Here is a 23,805-nt window from a genome sequence, read left to right on the forward strand (position 1 = left end):
ACAACACAAGAGAAGACTCTACACATGGACATCACCAGATGGCCAACGTCGAAATCAGATTGATTATATTCTTTGCAGCCAAAGATGGAGAAGCTGTATACAGTCAGCAAAAACAAGATGGGGTGCTGACTATGGCTCAGATCATGAATTCCTTATTGCCAAATTCAGACTTAAATTGAAGAAAGTGGGGAAAACCACTAGACCATTCAGGTATGACCTAAATCAAATCCTTCATGATTATACAGTGAAAGTGACAAATAGATTCAAGGGATTAGATCTGACAGAGTGCTTGAAGAACTATGGATGGAGGTTTGTAACATTGTACGGAAGTGATTTTCCCTAGTTTCTTCAATTTAAGTCCGAATTTGGCAATAAGGTGTTCATGATCTGAGCCCTGGTCAGCTCCTGGTCTTGAGCAAACTAATGCTCAAAATTCTCCAAGCCAGGCTTCAACATGAACTGTGAACTTCCAGATGTTCAAGCTGGATTTAGAGAAGGCAAAGGAAGCAGAGATCACATTGCCAACATCTGTTGGATTACTGAAAAAGCAAGAGAGTTCCAGAAAAACGTCTACTTCTGTTTTATTGGATAGGCACAATAAACTGTGGAAAATTCTGAAAGAGATGGGAATACCAGACCATCTGACCTCCCTCTTGAGAAATCTGTATGCAGGTCAGGAAGCAACAGTTAGAACTGGACATGGAACAACAGACTGGTTCCAAATAGGAAAAGGAGTACGTCAAGGCTGTATATTGTCACCCTGCTTATTTAATTTCTATGCAGAGTACATCATGAGAAATGCTGGACTGGAAGAAACACAAGCTGGAATCAAGATTGCCGGGAGAAATATCAATAACCTCAGATATGCAGATGACACCACCTTTATGGCAGAAAGTGAAGAGGAGCTAAAAAGCCTCTTGATGAAAGTGAAAGGAGAGTGAAAAAGTTGGCTTAAAGCTCAACATTCAGAAAACGAAGGTCATGGCATCCAGTCCCATCACTTCATGGGAAATAGATGGGGAAACAGTGGAAACAGTGTCAGACTTTATTTTTTTGGGCTCCAAAATCACTGCAGATGGTGATTTCAGCCATGAAATTAAAAGACACTTACTCCTTAAAAAAAAAAAGTTATGACCAACCTAGATAGCATATTCAAAAGCAGAGACATGACTTTGCCGACTAAGGTCCGTCTAGTCAAGGCTATGGTTTTTCCTGTGGTCATGTATGGATGTGAGAGTTGGACTGTGAAGAAGGCTGAGCACCGAAGAATTGATGGTTTTGAACTGTGGTGTTGGAGAAGACTCTTGAGAGTCCCTTGGACTGCAAGGAGATCCAACCAGTCCATTCTGAAGGAGATCAACCCTGGGATTTCTTTGGAAGGAATGATGCTAAAGTTGAAGCTCCAGTACATTGGCCACCTCATGTGAAGAGTTGACTCATCATTGGAAAAGACTCTGATGCTGGGAGAGATTGGGGGCAGGAGGAGAAGGGGACAACCGAGGATGAGATGGCTGATGGCATCATGGACTCGATGGATGTGAGTCTGAGTGAACTCCAGGAGATGGTGATGGACAGGGAGACCTGGTGTGCTGCGATTCATGGGGTCGCAAAGAGTCAGACACGACTGAGTGACTGGACTGAACTGAACTGAAATGAAGGCCTTTGACTGTGTGGATAACAACAAACTGGAAAATTCTTAAAGAGTTGGGAATACTAGACCACCTTAACTGCCTCCTGAGAAAGCTGTATGCAGGTCACAAAGCCACAGTTAGAACCAGACATGGAACAACAGACTGGTTCCAAATTGGGAAAGGAGTATGTCAAGGCTGTATATTGTCACCCTGCTTACTTAATTTTTATGCAGAGTACATCATAAGAAATACTGGGCTGGATGAAGCACAAGGTGGAATAAAGACTGCTGGGAGAAATATCAATAACCTCAGATATGCAGAAGACATCACCCTTATGGCAGAAAATGAAGAACTAAAGAGCCTCTTTGTCAAAGTGAAAGAGGGGAGTGAAAAAACTGCTTTTAAATTCAACATTCAAAAAATGAAGATCATGGCATCTGGTCCCATCACTTCATGGCAGATAGATGAAGAACCAATGGAAACATGACAGACTTTATTTTTTTGGGCTCCAAAATCACTGCCGATGGTGACTGCAGCCATGAGATTAAAAGACGCTTGCTCCTTGGAAGAAAAGCTATGACCAACCTAGACAGCATATTAAAAAGCAGAGGCATCACTTTGCCAACAAAGGTCCATCTAGTCAAAGCTATGGTTTTTCCAGTAGTCGTGTATAGATGTGAGAGATGGACAATAAAGAAAGCTGAGTGCTGAGGAATTGATGCTTTTGTACTGTGGTATTAGAGAAGACTCTTGAGAATCCCTTGGACTGCAAGGAGGTCAAATCAGTCAATCCGAAAGGAAATCAGTCCTGGATATTCACTGGAAGGACTGATGCTGAAATTAAAGCTCCAAAGCTTTGGCCACCTAATGCAAAGAGCTGACTCATTAGAAAAGACTCTGATGCTGGGAAAGATTGAAGGCGGGAAGAGAAGGGGATGACAAAGGATGAGATGGTTGGATGGCATCACCAACTCGATGGACATGAGTTTGAGTAAGCTCCGGGAGTTGGTGATGGACAGGGAAGCCTGGCGTGCTGCAGTCCATGGGGTGGCAAAGAGTTGGACACTAAGCGACTGAACAACAACATGCATGTCCATAAAAGGGCTTGGGCAGTGGACAGAGTCCAGGCCTTAGTTGGTTGAACGCATGGGGGTCAGAGCCCATTCAGTCCTTGGGTGGAAAGATCTCCCGGAGAAGGGAATGGCAATCCACTCCAGGACTATTGCCTGGAAAATCTCATGGACAGAGTAGCCTGATAGGCTACAACCCATTGGGTCCCAAAGAGTCGGACACGACTGACCTACTTCACTTTACTTTTTTCTTGCCAGGAGAATCCCATGGCTACACAGTCCATGAGGTCACAAAGAGTCAGACAGGAGCAATTAACACACACACATGGGAGTCAGAAAAGGTTAACATTATCATTATCATCAACCTCAGGTTCCAGTTGATCTGATGGTTGAGTGCCTAAGGCGGGCTTAAATTCTGCAAAACAGCTCAGGAAAGTGCTTTCCAGTCTTTACCAGAGAACTAGAACTGGAAGTCTTCACCAGTGACCTGTTATCTCTTGCCTGATAACCATCAAACTTTTCCCCCTTGAAGTGAAGTGAAGTCACTCAGTCGTGACTGATTCTTTGCGACCCCATGGACTGTAGCCTACCAGGCTCTTCTGTCCATGGGATTTTCCAGGCAAGAATACTGGAGTGGGTTGTTCAAGGGCAAGCACTGTGACCAAGCTTACGTCACAAAATGGCCTCTCTTAGGGATTTCTCTGGTGGTCCAGAGGCAAACATTCCGCTCTCCCAATACAGGGGGCCTGGATTCGATCCCTGGTCAGGGAACTAGATTCCACACGCTAGAACTAAGAATTAGCATGCTGTGACTAAAAGATCTGTGTGCTAATACTAAGACCTGGTGTAGCCAAAGAAAATCGGTTTTAAAAAAATGGCTTCTCTTATGCCAAGAACCCCATGCCTGGTTCATTTTTTAATCTGCTGTTCATTCTATCTTATCTGCTGACAGTAGTTCCTGCTTCTTGTCCTTGGATGTAGCTCCATATGGTAGGCAAAATGGAAGTCCCCCCAAACACGTCCACATCCTAGTCCCTCGAGTGTCTATCACCTCATATGGCAAAGGGTGTGAGCTATGACAGGATGAGTTTATCCTTCATTCTTCAGGTGGACCCTGGAAGCATTAGAGAAAGGCCGGGGGAGCTCAGACAGAGACACAGGCAGCAATGTGACCACAGAGCTGAGACAGCAGCGTGAGGCCACCGGCCTGGGAAGCTGGGACAGCATGGCAGACCCTGCCCTGGAGCCTGCGGAGGGAGCACGGCCCTGCCAACACCTCACTTTCAGACGCGGGCCTCCAGACTGGGTGTGAGTTCCCATGGTTCCCCACCCCCACCTCGTTTGCGGTACTGTGATTTGTCGTTACGACAGTCACTGGAAACAGATGCTCCTGCACTGCTTCTCTGGTTCTCGAAAGGTCCATCAGAACCTCCCACTGAAACCGTTCACCTCACCTTGGGACTCTAACCTCCATGGCTGGGACCCGAACCCCTTGGCTCCTCCTTGGCTCAGGCTCACCTGTCCTGGGTGCCCCTCCCAGGGACAGCCCCTCCTGCCAGGCATGCTGATCCCCTTCCGATACTCTCACAGGTGCAGGTGGGAGATGGGCCTTTATATCCAGAAAGGCCAGGAATCTGCATCAAGTGGCCCAGGCACACTCTCAGGCACACAAATGCTTATGCACACCCACACACAGAGGCATGTCAGACACATACATGTGTGCACACACTGACATGCACACTGGTCCAGGTCCCTCGAAATCCCGTCTAAGGTCACAGGCTGCTCTCTTAGACTGTGAGATTCCTTCCTTCCCACCATTGCTCTGATTTTAGGAAAGAGGCAACTGATGACTGAAGCGGAACAGAGCTGACCAGAGTAGTCTCTGCCCAGAGTGTGGCCCAGTGTGGTCTGATTACGCCTCATCTTTCCAGAGCCTCAGGTCTGCTCTCCCTGGATGTGGGCAGGGCTGCAGACCCCCGCAGAGCCGTGGGAGTGGGAAGAGACCACCTGAATCCCTTGCCCCATTCCTGCGGCCCCAGCCCTGAAAGAAGGGCCCATGGTGATGGCTCCCTCAGAAGCCCCGCTACCAGAAGTAACCAGACCCCCTTGGGCTCTTGGCTCCCCTGCACCCCCCGACCAGACTGGAAGCAGTTAAGACATGAGGGCCCAGCTCCATCTTGTGTCTTAGCTCTATGTGCTCTGGACTGGACTGTAACTCCCCAGAGTGCAAGACAGCTGCCCCCTCAGAGCACTGGGGGTCTCTCCAGGAAAGGAAAGGGGCCCTGAGCCATTTGTTTTGTCTCTTTTGGCTCTAACCTTCCTGGCTGACCACATCAGATGGATGGGGTGCTGGTTTTGAAGCCCACAGGGACAGCTGTCCTGTCTCCCACTCCCTCCCCGCCACCTGGCTGAGACAATGGCAAGTCAGGAGGACCTTTGGGCAACCCCTGGACAAAATGAAGACATTCTAAAAAGGCTTCAAGGACAAAGTACCCTGGTCTGGCCCAGAAGATGGGGTGAATGTCAGGGGGCCCCATGATGGAAGTTACCCTCATGTCCACACCCAGGCCTTTCCCTGAGCCCTCCTTCAGTGCTGAGACCTGTCCACCCTCCAGGGAACCAAGGCCGGTGTGGTGTAGGTTCAAGGCAGTGGGGCTCTTGTCAAGAGGGGATAGGGCCTTGTGAAGGCTTGGCTGGTATGATGGCTCCCCTCCCAAGGTCCAATGAGTGGCTTGGGCTCCTGAAGGGTGCTAACAGTGTCCTAGGGCGAGCCCACCATGCATGCTGGCTTAGATGGCTGAGTACTTTTTCAGGTGGAGTGTGCTGGGAGACTTGGGAGCAGGGAACACTCAGAAATAAGGGTGCATCAGACACAATCTGCAACGGTAAGGATGGAGAGGCCAGGTGAGGAGGAGGACGGTGGCCAATCATCTGGCACTGCTGGCAACCAGAGGGAGGTGGTCGGGAGGGGGGAGGTCCACCCGAGCCCAGCAGGGAGGAGAGCCACTTCCCAGGCAGGGCAGAGATGCTGCGGTAGCCTTCTCCTTCGAGGAGATGGCAAAGTAGAAAGAATGACACCATACACAGGCTCAAGGAGAACTCAGATTTTATGGGTCAAGCCAAATGCAATGCAAAGTTTCTTGTTACTTTTTTTAACCAAAATAAATAAATCAGATTTGTCCCTGTGACGGGTCAGGGGAGCTGGCCCCTTGGCCTTGTGCTGCCCTCACTCCTGCCCCTCCTCTCCCCCTCTGACCAGCTTTGGCACAGCAGAGAGAAGAATGCTTCGGAGTCTCCATCACGTTGAAGGGAAGAGGAAAGGAGGTGGCTTGGAGGTGAAGGGAGAGCAGGACCAGAGGAGCAGCCAGCACCCCGGCCCTGAGCGGCACTTTCGGGCCACAACCAGCCCCAAGTGGTGGAGTGTGCACGGCCCGCATGTGGCCGGGACCCTCTGGAGCAGTGGAAGTGGCCGCTGCAGAGTGGACCCTCCCGCTCTGTGCCAGGCCAGTCTCGGGCCATCTCCAGCAGCCGTCCCGCAGCAGTGCCCTTGGTCCACCGCGTGGTGAGGGTCCTGCCAGAGCCCACCCACCCCACAAACCCTCAGACAGTGATGGCTCCTGCGAGGGGTTGGGGGCTCAGCTTGGGGAGAGGAGGCCACCCTTGTCCAGGTGCGGGAACCCCTTGCTGGGTGACCAGGACTGCTGGCACAGGGGGATGCCACATGAGGCCGGTCCTGTGGGGGTGAGCTGGGGGGATTGGGTGGGGGCAGATCTGTCCCTCCCAGGACACCTGCAGGGGCTCCCTCCCCTCCTCCCGCTCCCCACTGTCTCCATGAAGGCTGCTCAGCTGGACAGAAGCTGTAGAGCCCGGGGCGGTGGGCATCTGGCTTGGGGGGCAGCCAAGCACAGGATGGGGCAACAGCCTAGTTCCTAAGTGAGCACGGGGCGTGTGCGGTACTGACGGGCAGAGGTGTGGGCAGTGCGGAGGCACGATGCTTTAGTTGGAAGCAAGGGGCAGTCGTGAGGTGCAGGGCGGCCCAAGCAGCCCAGGCGGCATCTACGAGAAGTTCTTGAAGGCGTCCAGGTCGAAGGCTGTGTCCAGGAGGCGCTGCAGCTCCGTGAGGTGGGTCTTCTTGTTGCCGGTGGCTGGAGCTGCTGCTGGGTCCCGGCCAGCATACCTGAGGGCAGCGACAGTGAGCGGTGAGGGCCACTGAGGGGACCGGGGCTCGTCACGCTCCCCAGCCCCAGCTGACTGCCTGCGTCCTTACCACACAGGCTTGGCGCGGCTGATGGTGGTTCGCAGCCTGGGCTTCACGTAGTCGTAGTAGCCTTGGTTCTTGTGCTCCTCCTGGCACCAGGCCAGCTCAGCGTTGGGGTACTTCTGGACCTCCTGCAGCAGGAGGTCGAAGGGGAAAGGCGACAGCTGCGGGGAGAGAGAGAAGCTACTGTCAGGAGAAGATGCTCAGAGTGATGGGCGAGGCTGGTGTCCCCAGCAGGGAGCTCAGTGACCCCTAAAAGACGTCCATGCCAGAAACTCTGGGAAAGCTTGAGGGCCCAGACACCTGGAGGAGGACCGCCAGCACTGGTCTGGGAACCACATTCCCTCACCTGCTCAATCCTGGTGATGGCCACCTGCTCCACCATGTCCCGCGCTTTGCGCTCTCGGGTGAGGTCATAGTACACTTTGCCGGTACAGAAGAGAAGTCTCTTGACGTTTCCTGGGTTCTGTGCCGCAGGGCCATCTTCAGGGATCACCCTCTGGAAGTGGGTTCCTACGAGAGAATCCCCATGGCCAGGGGGTTTGCTCAGGACTTGGCGGAGGGTGTCTAGGGCCTTCCCTCTGTGAGGTGGGGCTGTACCATGGTTGAAACCAGAACACAGGGTTTCTGAGGGTTAGGACACTACCCCTCCCACCAGCCTGTGATGTACTTGAATTAATCCACACTGAGAGAGCCTAACAGGCTCGGTAGCCTAACAGCCTTGGAGAGCAAGTGACATCAGTTCATTCTTTAGGACGATCTGCCTCAGACTTGGGGGACAGCTAGGACTAGTAGAGCACCCCATGACCGCTCTGCTCAGACTCCTCCTGAGTTTACAAACACCAAAACTTTCCACACTGGAAACTGGAGCAAATATTCAGATACTCATGGCCTGAACCATCCCTCTGGGAACAAGGCTGACTTCAGAAAGCTGCATTGAAAATGAGGGGTTCACTTAGTAACACATATGCAGCACATGATAAGCTCAGACTCATGCTACACACGCAAATGCTAGGATTAGAAGGAAACTACCTTCACACACAAAAAGGCCAGATATGAGACACCCACTGTGAACATCATACTCATTGGTGAAAACCTGAAAGCATTTGCTCCAAGATTACAAACAAGGCAAGATCCATTCTCACCACTTCTATTCAACATAACACTGGAATTCTAGCCAGGGCAATTAGGCAAGAAAAAGAAATGAAAGGTATCTAAATTGTAAAGGAATAAGTAATATCATGTTTGTTTTATATGTAGAAACCCCTAAAGATTACACACACACACACACATACACACACACACTTGTTAAAACTAATAAATGAATTCAGCAAAATTATAGGATAGAAAATTAACACTCAGAATTTAGTTGTATTTCTATGAACAATCCGAAAGTTAAAAAAAGAAAAAAAAATCCTATTTGAAACAGCATCAAATAAATAAAATCACTTAGGAATAAACTTAACCAAGAAAATGAAAAACTTGTACACTGAAAACTACAGAACATTACTGAAAGAAATTAAAGATACCAATAAATGGAAAGTCATTTGTGTTCATGGACTGGGAGACTTAACACTCACGATTTTAATACGACCAAAGCAATCTACAGATTCAATGCAATCCTTATCAAAATCCCAAGGACATGGACTTTTTTTTTCAGAAATAAAATCCATCCTGAGATTCGTGATATCTCAAAGGATTCTAAATAGTCAAAACTACTTTGAAAAAGAAAAACAAAGTTGGAGGACTCACGTTTCCCAATTTCAAAACTTATTACAAAGCTACAATATCAGAGCATGGTATTGGCACAAAGACAGATATACAGACCAATGGAAGAGAAGAGTTCCGAAATAAAGCTTCATGTATATGGTCAGCTGATTTTGACAAGAGAACCAATAACATCCAATGGGGAAAGGACAGTCTCTTCAACAAATGGTGCTGGGAAAACTGGATACCCATATGCAAATGAAGCTAGGCCCTTACACCACACAGAAACACTGACTCAAAATGGATGAAAGGCAGACCAAGAGCTGAAATTATCAAACTTAAACAATGAATTTGACAACGATTTCTTAGATGTAACTTCAAAGGCACAGGCAGCGTAAGAAAAAAATAGAAAAAGTGGACTTTATGAAAATTAAAAAAGTTTGTACATCAGAAGACAACACAGATGGAAGAAAATAGTTGCAAAAATCATATATCTGATAAGGCATCTATATCCAATAAATGGAGAGAAATCGCACAACTCAACAACAAAATAAGCAACCCAATTAAAAAATGGGAAAGGACGTATGACATTTCTCCAAAGACAACATACAGATGGCCAGTAAGCACATGAAGAGATGCTCAACATCACTAATCATTAGGGAGATGAAAATCAAAACTGCAGCAGGGTACTACTTCATGGTCATGAGGATGGCTATTGCAAAACAAAGAGAGAAACAGAAAGCAGTGCTACTGTTGGCAAGCCGTGCGGAGAGACTGGAACCTTGCGCACTCTTGGGGACCACCACGGAAATGTGTGTACACTACAAGAGCCGCCATACGGGATCAAAAGCAAGGTCTTGAAGACTGGAACACCCTCGTTCATAGCAGCATTATTCCCGATGGCTGAAATGCGGAGGCGACCCAAGTGTCCACTGACAGATGAACAAACAAAAAGTACGTATACCGAATACATACAATAGAATACTACTCAGCTTTTAAAAAGAAGGAAATTCTGACACATGCTACAACATGGATGAACCCTGAGGATATCACAAGCTAGTCACACAAAGACAAGTATTACACAATTCCACTTTATGCAGTTCCCAGAGGAGTCACCCCTAGAGACAGAAGGCAGGATGGTGGGCGCCAGGGGCTGGGGGAGAAGGGGTGATGGGGGAGCTGCTTTTCTTCAACCAGGGATCAAACCCTGTGCCTCATGCGGCAGAAGTGCTGCATCTTAACCACTGGACTACCAAGGAAGTCCGGTGAGTGTGTTTATTAATGCCATGTAAAAGTGGCTAAGATGGTAAACTTTATAAAATGCATATTTCACCATAATAATAATAAAGGAAGAAAACCAAAGACAGGATTTGCTGTGATAGAAAGCTAAAGGGGGCTCCACGGCTGGCAGCAAGTGGGGATGTGCAGGGCTGCTGCGTGCTGCCAGCCGCCTCCGTCTGCTGTCCGGGTGAAATTGCAATGCTGTGGGCCTCACCTCACACCACTGAGCTGGGTGTTATGGGGCAGGCCCTACCCACCCAGTACCTTTCCTCTGTCCCTGGCTGCTGTCAGCCCCCAGGAGCAGTGCTTGGGCAACAGGGTGCATTCTAACCTTGGACTCATTTCACTGCCTCTAAGAGAGACCTAGGGGTGCACCCAGCAGAGGCTGTGGACCCTGGTGGGACAAGAGAAGACACGCTGCTGGACCAGTCTGCACACAAGCTCTGACACCCTGGCTGTCGTGTTCAGTGCTCTTCACCCAGTAACCAAAAATGCGGCAAGGATCACAGTGAGACTGACAAGCCCCCTACACAGCAGCAGTTTAGACCCCCTCCAAATGCCCAGCCCCCTCACGCCTACCTGGAAGCATCTCGTCAAAGTTGGACCTGGCCTCGGGGTGCCGCAGCAGGGACTTCGGGGTAAAGATGATTAACTGAAACACAGAAGCACAGGCTCATGACAGACCAGGTTCTAAGCATTCCAGAAGGAGGGCAGCAAGGGGCTCCCCAGGCCTGTCTTCAGAACAGGCCCTCCTGCTGCCCTCCTGGCTCTGCAGTCAGGAGGAGTATAGGTCTGAGGTGAAAAGAGGAAGCAGGATGGTGCTGTTTGCCCCTGGGCTCTCTTCCTCTGCCCTGAGATGCTGGGCTCTGCTCAGCTAGCCACCCTCTCTTCCAGGGCCTGCCCCAGTCTGCTCAGAACCTTGGCACCACTACCCTATACCTGGGAAAGACGCCTGAGACTTTCCTGGGCGTCACTGCCTGTGGTCAGGGCTGCCCTGCTCCATGGGCCTGCCTGGCCCTGCACGTGACCGGCAGCAGCAGGAGGCATTCTCTCCTTGGACCCTTCACACACACTCCCACTCACCCTTCAACACCCTGCCCAGGAGCCTGCTTCCTGAGGACCCTCTGTTCCTTCAGCCCCTGAAGGGGCTCACATCTCCTCCAAGCTCAACACACCACCTACAACCCCCCGCTCACATGTCCATCCTCCCATTGGGCTGGGGCCCTGGAGTCCTCAGGCCAGGCCTCTCTGAGCAGGGACACCCCCAACTGACCGGCTTCCGGAAGGGCAGGAGAATCTGGCGACGTAGCACATGGAAGAAGTTGCCAGGGGTGGAGCAGTTGACGACAACCCAGTTGCAGTCATACAGCTGATTTATGTCAAAGTTGGCTTCCTTAAGGTCCTAGAGCAAAGAGGGAAAAGGCCAAAAGCCCAAAGGCTCTAAGCACCCTGCTGTGGGAGGCACCAAGGCAGACAGCTTTAGAAGGCCCCGGGTCCCAGCCTCAGGCACCTCAGCTCCCTCTGAAATGAACACAAAGGGCACAGTGACGGAGCTCAGCCAGACAGCTCTAAGCTCTGAATGGAATTCTCAGTCCCACATTTATCCCTATGTCTCTGAAAACTACTGCCTGGCCTAGGACAGACACAGGGTTTAGCTAAAACCAATTCAGACTTTCTTTAGAAACTGACTCCCAGTAATTTCCTCTCAGCTCTTGAAGTTTCACTAAAATCACCCCAGAGTTCTTTCCTCTAAAATGTTTGCCTGGGGAACTCCCTGGTGGTCCAGTGGTTAGGACTCAGCTGTCATTCCCGAGCACACAGGTTCAATCCTTGTCCAGGGAACTAAGATCCTGAAAGCTGCAATAAGTAACTTCCCTGAATCAAAACACAGACAGTACTACTCCTAAAAGCTTCTACTTCAGGAAGCAGCCTGGTGCTGTCTTCTATGCTCTGAAGAGGCCTCTCCAGGATACAAGCAGGCCTGGGCCCACCTGTGACTCCTGAGAGGGACAGCACACCGGTACCTTCAGAGGCGCCCACAGACGCCCAGGTGGTGGCTGCTTACCGGCAGGACGTCTGGATCATCATTGCACATCTGCAGGAACCTCTCTGGCCTGGCGGAGGAATGTTCTGGGCCCTGGAACCAGACACACAAGTTACAAATCAGGAGCTTCCCCCATTCTGACAGCTGCATTCAGTACTTCTCTTCCTTAACCAACTTGCTCATTTCTGGTCTGAAAACACCGAGGTATCTCTTTCTTGCCAATAGTTTAATTCCTTCTTCTGCCTACAGACTGGAGGGGAAGTTTCCACATCAGGACAGGGCCCAGTACTCCTGGCTCCTCATGGCTTCCAAATCGGAGTGTTAAGAAAACCCCTCACAAGGCCTGGGGGAGGAGGGAGGGAGAGCACAGGGACTGCCTGAACCTGAGAGGGCCCCAGCCACACCCCCACTTCTTATCCAGAACAGAGCAGGGCCTGCCTCTTGCCTCCAAGGGAGGTGGGGAACACCAGCAGAGCCTGCACCGTGCCAGTCTCGGGACCAGGGTCCCAGACAGGCCCTTCCTAGGTCTGCCAGGGAAGGGGTAGGGGGCTCACCATGCCCTCCATGCCGTGGGGCAGCAGCAGCACGATGCCGTTCTGCCGCACCCACTTGGCTTGTCCTGGGCAGATGAACTGGTCGATGATGCACTGGGCCGTGTTATGGAAGTCACCAAACTGGGCCTCCCAGAGGACCAGGGCATTAGGACTGGCCATGGCAAAACCCAGCTCAAAGCCTGCAGAGCAGGAGGAAGGGAGGAGACCGGACAGCAGTCAGCTGGTGGGTGGGAAGGGGAGGTCGGGAGGAGGGGGTGAAAAGGGAAGAAGGGGTGGTCGGGGAAGCAGTGGGGAGGTGGCTGGGGAGGAAAGGGAGGAGGGCCTTGAGGGCCCCAGTGCTCACCCAGGACCCCGTACTCGGACAGTGAGCTGTTGCACACGGTGTAGGGGGCCTGGTTGGGCCAGAGGTGGTTCATGGGGATGCAGGTTCTCTTGTCCACGTTCTGGTCATGCAGGACGTGGTGGCGATGGCTGCGGCACAACAGCACAGATTAGCAAGCAGGAGCTGGCCCTGCACACGTCTCAGACTAGACCCCATGCACAGCCGCCGCTGGGGCACAGAGCCTGGTTCTTAACAGAAGCATCTAATCAGAGCAGGAATAGGGTGCTTCTGGGCCTGAGACAATGGGATCTAATGACTGCTTCCTAGCAGTGATTTTCTTCTGGAAGACAAACACCACAGCCCTTCTTTCACGTCTCCTCCGCTCTGAAGGGCCCACAAGAACACCAAGGTCATTACCTAAAAGTGCCCCGCTCCACATCCTGGCCACTCAGCCGGATATGGATGCCCTCCTTCAGTAGGGAGCCAAAAGCCATGTATTCTGCCAGAGCCCAGTCCACAGTCCTGTTCTTCACCAGCTCCCCGCGGGTCTTCAGGATCCGGCTCAGCCCTGCAGAGGCAGACGGTGTTCACCAGCCGCTCCGAACACCCTCTTAGGACAACAGCTCCCTGTGGCCCCAGCTTCTGGGGTCCAGAGTTGCCACAAGAGTGGCGTCCAGACCAGGGAGGCTGTGACATCCCGGGCCTTCATCCACTGCTCTGCTGGCTGAGGACCACGACAGGGCAGGGGTGAGGCGACAGGGCTACCCTCATCCAACCACCCTTGCTCGGCCTTGAATGAGGCAGGAACCTGAGCCAGGTGAGGACCAGTCTCAGGCCAGAGGGGAGTCGGCACTACTTCCGAAGGCCCGGGTGGTGGCAGAGGGGGTGCAGGGCACCCTCACCTCCATGAATGGTGAAATCTTCCACAGGCACGGAGCTGGCCACGTTCCCAATGTGTGTGAGAATGTCCTCCGTCAGGCCTGTGGAGGGGCAGGTCATGCTCCTCGGCTGCCCGTCCAGGGTGAAGAAGCCTGGGACAGAAAGGGCAGGCTGACATAGGAACCATGGACATGTGAAATGCTGCCGAGAGGTGGTAGAGATCTTCTTCCCTTGAGAGTGGCAGTCGGGGGTCCGACTCTGGGACCCAGGGGGTGTGGGTGGAAGGGGTTCACCGGGGGCATGCCACGCTCACCAGGCCAGGGGGAGTCCAGCCAGTGCTTGATGTGCAAGATCTTTTCGTCCTTGGACCTGGTGAAGGCCTCCTCACAGATCTTGTCATACTTGGAGATCTCCTCCTAGAGGATTTGGCACAACGCAGCCGTCAGGGCCGCTCTGCACAGGGCATGCCGGGCACCCAGCCAGCACACACCGAGCCAGCACACACCGAGCCAGCACACACCGAGCCAGCACACACCGGCACTTTCCCGGTGCAGAGTCCCTCGGATCCCACGGACCCCCAGGTTCTCCTCCCAACACGCATCACCTCTGGAAGATCTATGGGAAGCCTAGTACAGTGCTTCCGTCCCAGTGGCTTCTTCTCCACTGCAGGCTGTGGGTCCCACTCACCTTCCCTCCAGTCTTCCTGATGAACTGGTCCAGTTCTCGGGCTCCAAGCACAGCCCCAGGAGGACTGAACCTGAGTGCCATCTTGGCACCTGCCCCCGATCCCAGCACCACCCTCATCCACAGGCCCCTGACTCTGCTTGCTCATGACCCACACAGCTTGTCTCTCTCCATCACCCTGCATGGGCCTTCCCTCTCATGACCAGCCAGAGAGACCAGCTCACAGCTGGGTCCCTCACCACCCTCTCACCCCCTCACCCCTCTGCACTGGGCTCCATAGGCCTCAGAGGCCAAGGTGAAGTCCTCTCAGGTCCCACCTCCCTCATGTAACTAACTCCTCAGTAGCCTGGACCTTCCAGGTTATGTGCTGAAATGCTGTGGTTGTAAGTATTTCACACGTTCTCACTTGGATCCTAAGTGCTCTGCAGAATTGAGCACTGGCCCTGTGGCGGGTCTTCTCTATCCCTCCTTGGCTCCGGAAAGACCCACCAGGACAGAGCGAGGGACGCACCTCGTACTCAGGCTGGTTGACCACACCCTGCGACACCAGCAACTCTGCGTACTTCTGCAGCACAGGCTTCTGTTTGCGGATCTGCTTGTACATCAGCGGCTGGGTGAACATGGGCTCATCCATCTCGTTGTGGCCGTTGCGCCGGTAACACACCTGGGCACGCCGGGAGACCCCAGCATCAGGGCCCATGTTGGTCGGGACCCAGGACCTATGAGGACCTATCCCATTTCTCCTAGTTGACACCTCAGTTGACCTCTAGAGAGGGTCCTATCTCCCTCTCCTTCACACAGTAGAATTGCTTTGACTGTCCCCTGAGATGAAACAAGAGTGACCTGGGACTATCTTGGGAAAGGACCCCAATTACCTTCTTGCCCAGGTTGGGTCACCCAAACCAAAGACATAGGAGCTCTTGGGAGGGGAAGGGAGGTGTACCCTGGCCCTAGGGAGCCCTAACCCCTCTCTCCAGGACACTAGCTAAGGTTACTCACCAGGTCCACCACCACATCCTTGTGGAAGGTGCTCCTCCACTCGGCTGCAACTTTGCACACATACATGACTGCCTCTGGGTCATCCGAGTTCACATGGAAGATAGGGGCATTCACCACTCGGGCCACATCAGTGGGGTAGGGCGAGGAGCGGGCCATGCGCGGGTCTGTGGTGAAGCCGATCTGCAAGGGACAGACAGCTTGGCCAGGGGGCTTGGGGACACTGATAAGCATGAGCAGGACAGAAGGAGGGTGGGCCAGGGCAAGCCTAACCTCAGGCCAATGGCACGGTGGGGACAGGGCTGGGGCGAGAGTGGATATGTCTGAGGGTGAGGGTGGGGCTAATGGCAGGCAGGGCAGAGCCGAAGGCCACCTGCTGGAGGTCACTTGGCTGCGTGTGGCCTACTCTTGAGACAGTCCCTAAAGGGCTATTTAAAAAAAAAATTTTTTTTCCTATTCTGGTAACAAAATTCATACATGTTGAACAGAGTTTGGAAGAGAGTATGAAAAATTAAAATCATCTATACTCTACTGGTTTCGGTGTAAATATCTTGATGCTTTCCTTTCTAGATGATTTTCTTTGCATGCATACACATGCCAAAATAAATACAAAACTTCAGATCCTACTATTTCTATAATTTTGCGCTCTCTTCACTAACATGAGTATTTTTTCTTTGAAAAGAAAATTTAAAGGTCTCATCACTTAGCTACATTAAAACTTAATCATATATTTGTAATTTTATAATCTGCATTTAAAATTTATTTTTATGAACTACTTCAAACATTCAGAAAGTGTGATACTACATGGCCCTGAAAGTAGAGGACATAGTTTCCACACGTTGCTGGATGTATCCATATGTCCATAAACAATATATAGATAGCTTAGGTTTGTTGTTGCTGTTTAGTTGCTAAGTCGTGTCCAACTCTTTGCAACCCCAGGGACAGTAGCCCCCTAGGCTCCTTTGTCCATGGAATTCTCCAGATAAGAATAACAAGTGGATTGCCATTTCCTTCTCCAGGGGAATCTTCCTGACCCAGGACTGTAACTCGAGTTTCTTGCATTGCAGGCGGATTCTTTACCACTGAGTCACCAGGGAAGCCCCTTCTTAGGCTTAGTGAAGTCGCTCAGTCGTGTCCGACTCTTTGCGACCCCATGGACTGTAGCCTACCAGGCTCCTCTGTCCATGGGATTTTCCAGGCAACAATACTGGAGTGGGTTGCCATTTCCTTCTCCAGGGGATCTTCCCCACCCAGGGATTGAAACCAGGTCTCCCGCATTGTAGGCAGATGCTTTACTGTCTGAGCCACCAGGGAAGTCCTGATTATTAAAATTAAAAAGGCTTACTGGTATCATTTCAGGTTCACAAAAAAGTTGGAAGCTACAGAGAACTCCCAGATTCTTTATTCAGATTCAACAACGGTTCCCATTTTGCCCCTTTTATTACACAGGCTCTTTCCGTTACATGCACGCACATTTTTTCTGAATCATTTTCAGGTGAATTGTAGACCAAGACTGTCCCTAGTCCTTAAAACACAGACATAGCCTTACCAGCCATAGTGCAGTTCTCAGTTCACTCAGTTTAATATTATAGAATATTGTTATAAGACCCCTCAGTATACACATTTCATCAACAGTCCTAATGATATCCAGCCTTTCCTGCCTCAGCCCAGTACTCAATCCAGTACTTCACTGTGCATTAGTTACCACCTCTCTGTGGTCGCCCTTAATCTGGAAGGCTCCTTACTGTTTTTGGTTTTCGTAACATTAACATTTTGGAAGAGTATTTCCATGTCTTTTAAACTATAGAGATATACATCCTATGTACCTTACATATGGTAGCATACTCTATATGCTGTACAGATTCTTTTCAAGTTGCTTTCTGTTCAAATTTATATTAATGGTTCATCCAGGTTGAAACATGGACCTCTACTTTCCTAGCAGAGCTTGGTGAAACCTAAGTACTAAATAGTACCACAGTTCATTTATCTGTTTTCCTGTCTGTGGATGTTATTTCCAACTTATGATTAATACACTGTTACTGTACACATTTCTACACTGGTTTTCTCCAGCAAACACTTGAGTTATCTGCAGTCCTCCTAGGAAGGGAAAACTAAGCCACAGGGTCTGAGCTCTACACTTGAATACCCCCAAGCACTCTCCAAAGTGGCTGGGCCACGCACCCTTCCCCAGCAGCAAGGATGCCTTGCATTTTCACTCACCATGCTGTGACTGTTTCACCAGGATATTAAATATTTTAATGATTATATAATACTGTTTCCTACAGTTTTGCCAAAATTTATACAAAGACTCGTTGGTTTTGATAAACATTCTTATACAAAAATAGTTTGCATCTGATGGCTTCCTTAGGAGACAAATGTAGAAGGGGAAATCCTAGGTGTGTTCTTAGAGAAACGAGAGCCTCAGCCAAGCAGCCCTCTCTTTTCCTGCTACAGATCTTAACTGACCTCACATCATGACAGATGGTACCAAAACCAGCAGAAAGACTGAAAAAAACATTAGTAAAACTGTAGGTTTTTACAGAAGTCTGAGAGTTCTTTATTTATGATGAATTGCTTTTACATAAACTCCTTTATCACACTGACTAAAGAAAAGATTAGAACTAGTCAGACACTGATGAGAACATTAAAAAATGATGTACCAGCGAGAATTCTGATGAACACTTACAGAGACCATGCACAATCCCATGGTCTATCTGGGACCCCCAAAAGGGAGATGTGGGCAGGTACCAGGTAAGACAGGAATCATAACATGCTCATTACAGCTAGAACCTCACAGAAAGTGAACTGCTTCGAAGTTTTGAGGTCTCAGTCCCCCAGACGCCCTCCCCAGTATCTGCCACTGTTACTGACTTCTGTATCTTTAAGCGCATATGGTGGGTATGTGCACCACTGACACACACACTCACTGACACACTCACACACACACACACACACACAGATAGAGCTGCTCTCCACATTCTGCTCTACTTTTTTCCCCCATTTAATGTATCTTACAGATGATTTCAACAGTATATATAGATCCATTCTTTCACATGGCTTTATTACACTGTGGTTGCTGTTAACTTACACTTATTTACACGTGCGCGCTAAGTCACTTCAGTCATGTCTGACTCTTTGCGACCCCATGGACTGTGGCCCACCAAGCTCCTCTATCTATGGGATTCTCCAGGCAAGAATACTGAAGTGGGTTGCCATGCCCTCCTTCAGGGGATCTTCCTGACCCAAGGATGGAACCTGTGGTTTCTTATGTCTCCTGCAATGGCAGGCGGGTTCATTACCACTAGCGCCACCAGGCTCTATTCTAAACACTCTATATGTATATATATTGATTTATATGTATTAATTCATTAAAGCTTTGTAACACATGTATAGATCTATCATAAATTACTTACCAGCTCCCTACTGACGCAGTGGTGCAAGTTTTGGGGCATCCCCACAATGCCCCTCCATATGATTATATATTTCAGCTCTATATATTTACATCTTTCTTCCAGTTTCATTAAGATATTAATTGTGCAGCAGTGATACACACACACACACACAGTGACTGAACTGTACGGCTTACGGGATCTTAGTTCCCTGACCAGGGACTGAACTTGTGCCCCCCTGGAGTGGAAGCATGGAGTCTCAACCACTGGATTGCCAAGGAAATCCCCTAAACAAAATTTTAAAAGACTTTGGCACCTCTCCTGCTTGCCAGGATCCATAAGAGATTACCAAATAGATTCTGCCATCAGAATATATTAAAAAAAAAAACACAAAAAACTCCTGGGATGAAGTTCATCTGACTCTGGAGACTACGTATAGAAAAACTTTTCTCTTAAAAACAAAAAACAAAAAACAAAAAACCTCCCTGCGTCTTGGGCTTCCAATCCCTTTGAATGATCTTTGCTGTACTGTTTCCAGACTGAAGACCATGCTGCTGGCAACTCAGCTCCTACCCAACAAGCACTAAAGACTATCTGTGCTTGGTCATCTGTATAAAACACAGTTCAGTGACACATTGTTTTTTAGACCTTTCTCTTTCTTTGGCGTTTTTCTAATAATGTTTTTTAAAAGAAGCAATTCAAATATCAACTCTCAAGCAAGCTATTCAACTCTCTGCTCAATTTTCTCCTGTGTAAAATGGAAATGATAGTACCTGCCACATGGGTAAGACAGGGATCATGCTTTAAGTTAGAGGATGTGAAGTCACTAATTTAGTCTGGCACACAGGAGGCACTCAATAAGCAGTAGCTGTTATATTGTATGTTACATTCATCCTTAATGCTCCTGATCTTGTGTTTGATATTGTACATTTTAAGTTCTTGGGCATTCACTATGTACTGACTACCACATTTATTTTCATGTTTAAATTTTTCCTTCTTCCTCTCTATTTATTGCTGGGACAGTTGCAACTGTTTGTCTTCCTCTAACTCATTCCACAGGTATCAACAAACCATCTTCATAAATCAAACTGTCTCGACACTTCTTGGGTTTGGTCCTCTGAGGGCCTCTCAACACAACTGGAGTAAGACCCTGTTTCTTGGGGGCCATGCAGAAGCAGCTGATGGCTGCTTTCTCTCAAAAAAACCTTCAAACCTTAGATGTGACAGCTTCATTACCTCCCTTGGACAGAGGGGACCCTTCCCTGACTTGCTCTGCTGCCCCCTAACATTTGCCTCTTGACCTTGCATTTCCACCTAAAGGTCAAATCCTCAGAGAAACATCTGCAGGCTAACCCAATACCTGGAAGGCCCCCTGCTCCCCTCACCCAAAACTATAAGCTCTATAATGACAGGCAATGTGCCCTTTCTCTGCTTGTTACCTGACACAGCACCAGTACTTAAAGGAACTCAAATATCTATTATATGAAAGCTTACACAAGTTGGTGAGACGAACTCTCGGATGCACGGCACAGGAAATAACAGATATAACCATGTTAAATGTTTTATAGTTGGGCAGAGATATTTACTTATAAGAATGTTCAACAAGCGTTATTTGAAACTGAAAAATGAGAATCTTAGTTAAAAGTCTAACAACACAGCAATATGTCTTATGAAACAACCTATAATGTATATTGTCATCAAAATTAATATTTTAAGAATATATAATGACATGAGAAAACACTGTGGTAAATAAGAAGTGGATGTAAAACTGTGTATGTAGAACCCCAGTTTTTTAAGAAAGAAAAGCCATCTATGCTTGTGAGTCTAGTAGAAAATATTCTAAAATAATATCATGCTCTTAAAACAGCATAATTAAAACCTCTCTACTTTAAAGAAAGTATCCTGTTTGTCCAAGTTTATTAATCAGAAACCAACAAATGTACTAAATGATAAGAACATGTCCCTGTAAGTAAGACTGACATGAGCATAGAAGCCTCAGGACAAAGTCTGATTGCTGATGTGGCCTCCTTAGCCTTCTCTGCTGCAAAGACCCCAGAGCCACCCAGGTTACCTGGTTGTTGACGACCACGTGGACAGTGCCATGAGTCGTGTAGGACGGCAGGTCACTCAGGTGGAAGGTCTCGTAAACGATGCCCTGGCCAGCAAATGCGGCGTCCCCATGCAGAAGGATGGACATGACCTACAGACAGGCAAAGGAGAACCCAGATCTGACACGGTCCTGGCCACCGTGTCCACAGGGCACGCGGGAGAGTACGTCATGACCCACTTTTCAAACAATGATGTAGTGTTTATTTATTTTTGGCCGTGCTGGGTCGTTGCTGCTGTGTGCGCTCCTCTCTAGCTGCAGAGAGTGGGAGTCACTTCCTGGTTGTGGTGCACGGGCTTCTCACTGCGGCGGCTTCTATGGCCCAAGGGCTCAGCGGTCGCGGCTCCTGGGCTCTAGAGCACAGGCTCGGTAGCTGCGGCACACAGGCTTAGATGTTCTGCGGCATGCGCGATATTCCCGGCTCAGGGACCAAACCCGTGTCTCCTGCACCGCAAGTGGGTTCTTTACCACTGAGCCACCAGAGGAGCCCCAAAATGATGTGTTTTGAGATCATTTCAAACTTAGGAAAAAAGTGGCAGGAAAGCACAGACCCTCAGGCCCCTCCCAGCCTCTCCCCTGTGATGTGCTCCAGGTGGTGTGCTCCATGTCCGCACACCTGCCACCCCCCACCACCATCTGCTGCAAAGCCAATGCCCACTGCCCCTGAACCCACCATGCAGGACCCTTTCATAAGGAAAGCAATGCTGGCCCAGAGCCCATCCTCCCCAGATCCCATGCAGACACACTCTCAGGGCCTCGCCTCTTCGGCTTCTCTGACCCGGAGCAGCCCCTTGTCTCTCCTGTCTCCACATTCTGGACAGGCCTTGGGCTCCAACGGTCCTTCGTGGACAGACTCAGGAATGGTGCATGCCACACCTGGGACACCCGAGGTGGCCTGCCCCACGTGAATGCAGACAGGTAGTTGTCCAGGTTTCTCCCTTTAAACTCACCATTTCTCCTCGGTAAGGAGCACAGTGAGGAGAACCTTTACATCCTGCTCCTCACCACACCCCCACCCACCCAGCAGCCTCCGTGGCACCTCCTGGATGCTACCAGGTGTCACCCCTACCTTTATGCACTCGTGTTACGTAACAGCGTTCTCTCCTCGACTTTTATTTGTATTAACATGTGCTCATGGATTCCTGTTGTATCCAATGGGCTGTAACTGACTAATATCAGTAGTAACTTTGACGCTTACATCGTCCCGGGATGGACTTGGTGTGGGATCCCCATGCCGTCTGAACAGGCCCCGGGGTTCATGGTGTGTGTGTGTGTTGGGGGGGGCGCTCCCTGCTTTCTGGCACAAGAGCTCTCAGCCTCCTGCCTAGCCCTGGAATCGGACATTTCTCTAAGGAGCCTGGTTCCTTCAGTGGAGGATCGCCTTTAAGACTACTTGTGTGCTCATCACTACTAGAACACATCATCACTTCTAGGCTCTTTCAGCCCAGAGCCAAAAAACGGATACCAAGTTCACGTACAGAGATTTCTCAATTTATACACTGCACAACTACAACACCTCCAGTTCCAATCCTTTTTCTGTGCCTCCCTCCTTCCACATTTATAAACACCTCCTGCACTGTCAGACACCATTCCCACTGTCCTCAACACATTACCTGCTGGCTTGCTACCCCCATGACCCTGCCACCCCTATTCGTTGACGCCCTCTTGCCATGTGTCCTCAGCTCCTCTCACCTCCCTGGTCCTCACGCTAGGAAGGGAAGGTCCATGTGCTCTTCAGAGACAAAATCTAGATTCTTTTTGTAGCAGACCCCATGTGTCCCGCCATGGTAGATGCAGGAGCGCTCTCCAGGACAGGTAGAAATAGACACAAGCGTTGGGTTTGTACAGGGAGCTCCTCAGAGGAGGGAAGCTTTGCCAGGTCCTGAGCAACCGGGGGACCCAGCGCCTCTCCCTGATCACCAGGATGCAAGTTTCCTCTCTGCAGAGCCTTCTCTATACAACCTCGGCCTCCTGCCCTTGGGCACTTCAGGCTAGCCTCCCCTCCCCTCTCGCTATTTCTCCTGATCGTCTGGTGAAGCTGTACTGGGCCACTCGCCAGGCTACCTGCCATCCCTGCAGTCTCCAGTGTGCACCAGCTGCTGCAATCATACTCCTACCTACTCCTGGCAGGAGCAGGTTTCTGCCTGCAGCTCTGGGGAGCTGTTTTCCCACATGAACGTCCCAAGGGCCAACCCTGAGCCAAGCTAGGTCAGGCTCAATCTTGCACTAGGTTACAGAACAACCTTGGCCACATTTATAGAAATTACATATTTTTTTTTCTGAAACACTGAAGGTTATGTAACAAATAATCCAGCTTCCTGGATTCTGGGTTTAACAGAAATCAGATAATTGCCTAGAGGTTTGGGATGAGTAGCAAGGATGGCAAGTGTGGAGGACTGGTGGGGTCTGACCCATCCACTAAGCAGGGCAAGGGTGGGCTCAGAGAGAGGGGTAAGGTTGGGGGCCTGTGGGCACAGGCCATTCACACTGGGCAGGGCACACCTGTGGACCGGGCACTCCCTCAGACAAGCGCCTGGCGACCACATGGGGCTAACCAGACTCCTCTGGCCTCACAGGATTGATTGCTGTGATCATCTGAAGCATGTTAGATATGCTCCATTGCTTTTCCCTAGTTATTTCATTACTTTTCAGTGTGTTTCCAGCATTCTGAGCAAGCGATGCCTGAATGGCTGTGTGTCTATAATTTATGAATGTGAATATCACATAATGTTTTCTGCAATCTTGTTCCCCTCCCTGGCCACAAATGCCTGGGCAAGTGTGCTAGCCACGGACAGCAGAAATGCTGGAGGTAGCAGTCACTGATGCTGCTCTCCTCCCCATCCCTCCCCTGCCACAGTGTCACTGGTGGCCTCGGGGGCTGCA

The 23,805-nt window shown here is 50.0% G+C and overlaps 1 protein-coding gene across 3 annotated transcripts in view; it reads right to left on the minus strand.

Moving 5' to 3' along the window:
- Positions 1 to 5,790: 5,790 nt before the first annotated feature.
- Positions 5,791 to 23,805, minus strand: part of OGDH (oxoglutarate dehydrogenase) — a 67,707-nt gene continuing 49,692 nt past the window's right edge. For all 3 annotated transcript variants that reach the window (XM_069586879.1, XM_069586880.1, XM_069586878.1), the window contains 14 exons: positions 20,887 to 21,015; positions 15,430 to 15,609; positions 14,942 to 15,094; positions 14,060 to 14,162; positions 13,770 to 13,898; positions 13,285 to 13,435; positions 12,889 to 13,016; positions 12,546 to 12,724; positions 12,013 to 12,084; positions 11,221 to 11,349; positions 10,527 to 10,599; positions 7,309 to 7,472; positions 6,969 to 7,123; positions 5,791 to 6,878 (listed from right to left, as the gene is read on the minus strand). In XM_069586879.1, coding sequence (XP_069442980.1) covers positions 6,758 to 6,878; positions 6,969 to 7,123; positions 7,309 to 7,472; positions 10,527 to 10,599; positions 11,221 to 11,349; positions 12,013 to 12,084; positions 12,546 to 12,724; positions 12,889 to 13,016; positions 13,285 to 13,435; positions 13,770 to 13,898; positions 14,060 to 14,162; positions 14,942 to 15,094; positions 15,430 to 15,609; positions 20,887 to 21,015 — 1,866 coding nt within the window. In that variant the 3' untranslated portion in view covers positions 5,791 to 6,757. The remainder of the gene's footprint in view (positions 6,879 to 6,968; positions 7,124 to 7,308; positions 7,473 to 10,526; positions 10,600 to 11,220; positions 11,350 to 12,012; positions 12,085 to 12,545; positions 12,725 to 12,888; positions 13,017 to 13,284; positions 13,436 to 13,769; positions 13,899 to 14,059; positions 14,163 to 14,941; positions 15,095 to 15,429; positions 15,610 to 20,886; positions 21,016 to 23,805) is intronic.

This window comes from Ovis canadensis, chromosome 4 (genome assembly GCF_042477335.2).
Source record: "Ovis canadensis isolate MfBH-ARS-UI-01 breed Bighorn chromosome 4, ARS-UI_OviCan_v2, whole genome shotgun sequence".
NCBI classification, from domain to species: domain Eukaryota; kingdom Metazoa; phylum Chordata; class Mammalia; order Artiodactyla; family Bovidae; genus Ovis; species Ovis canadensis.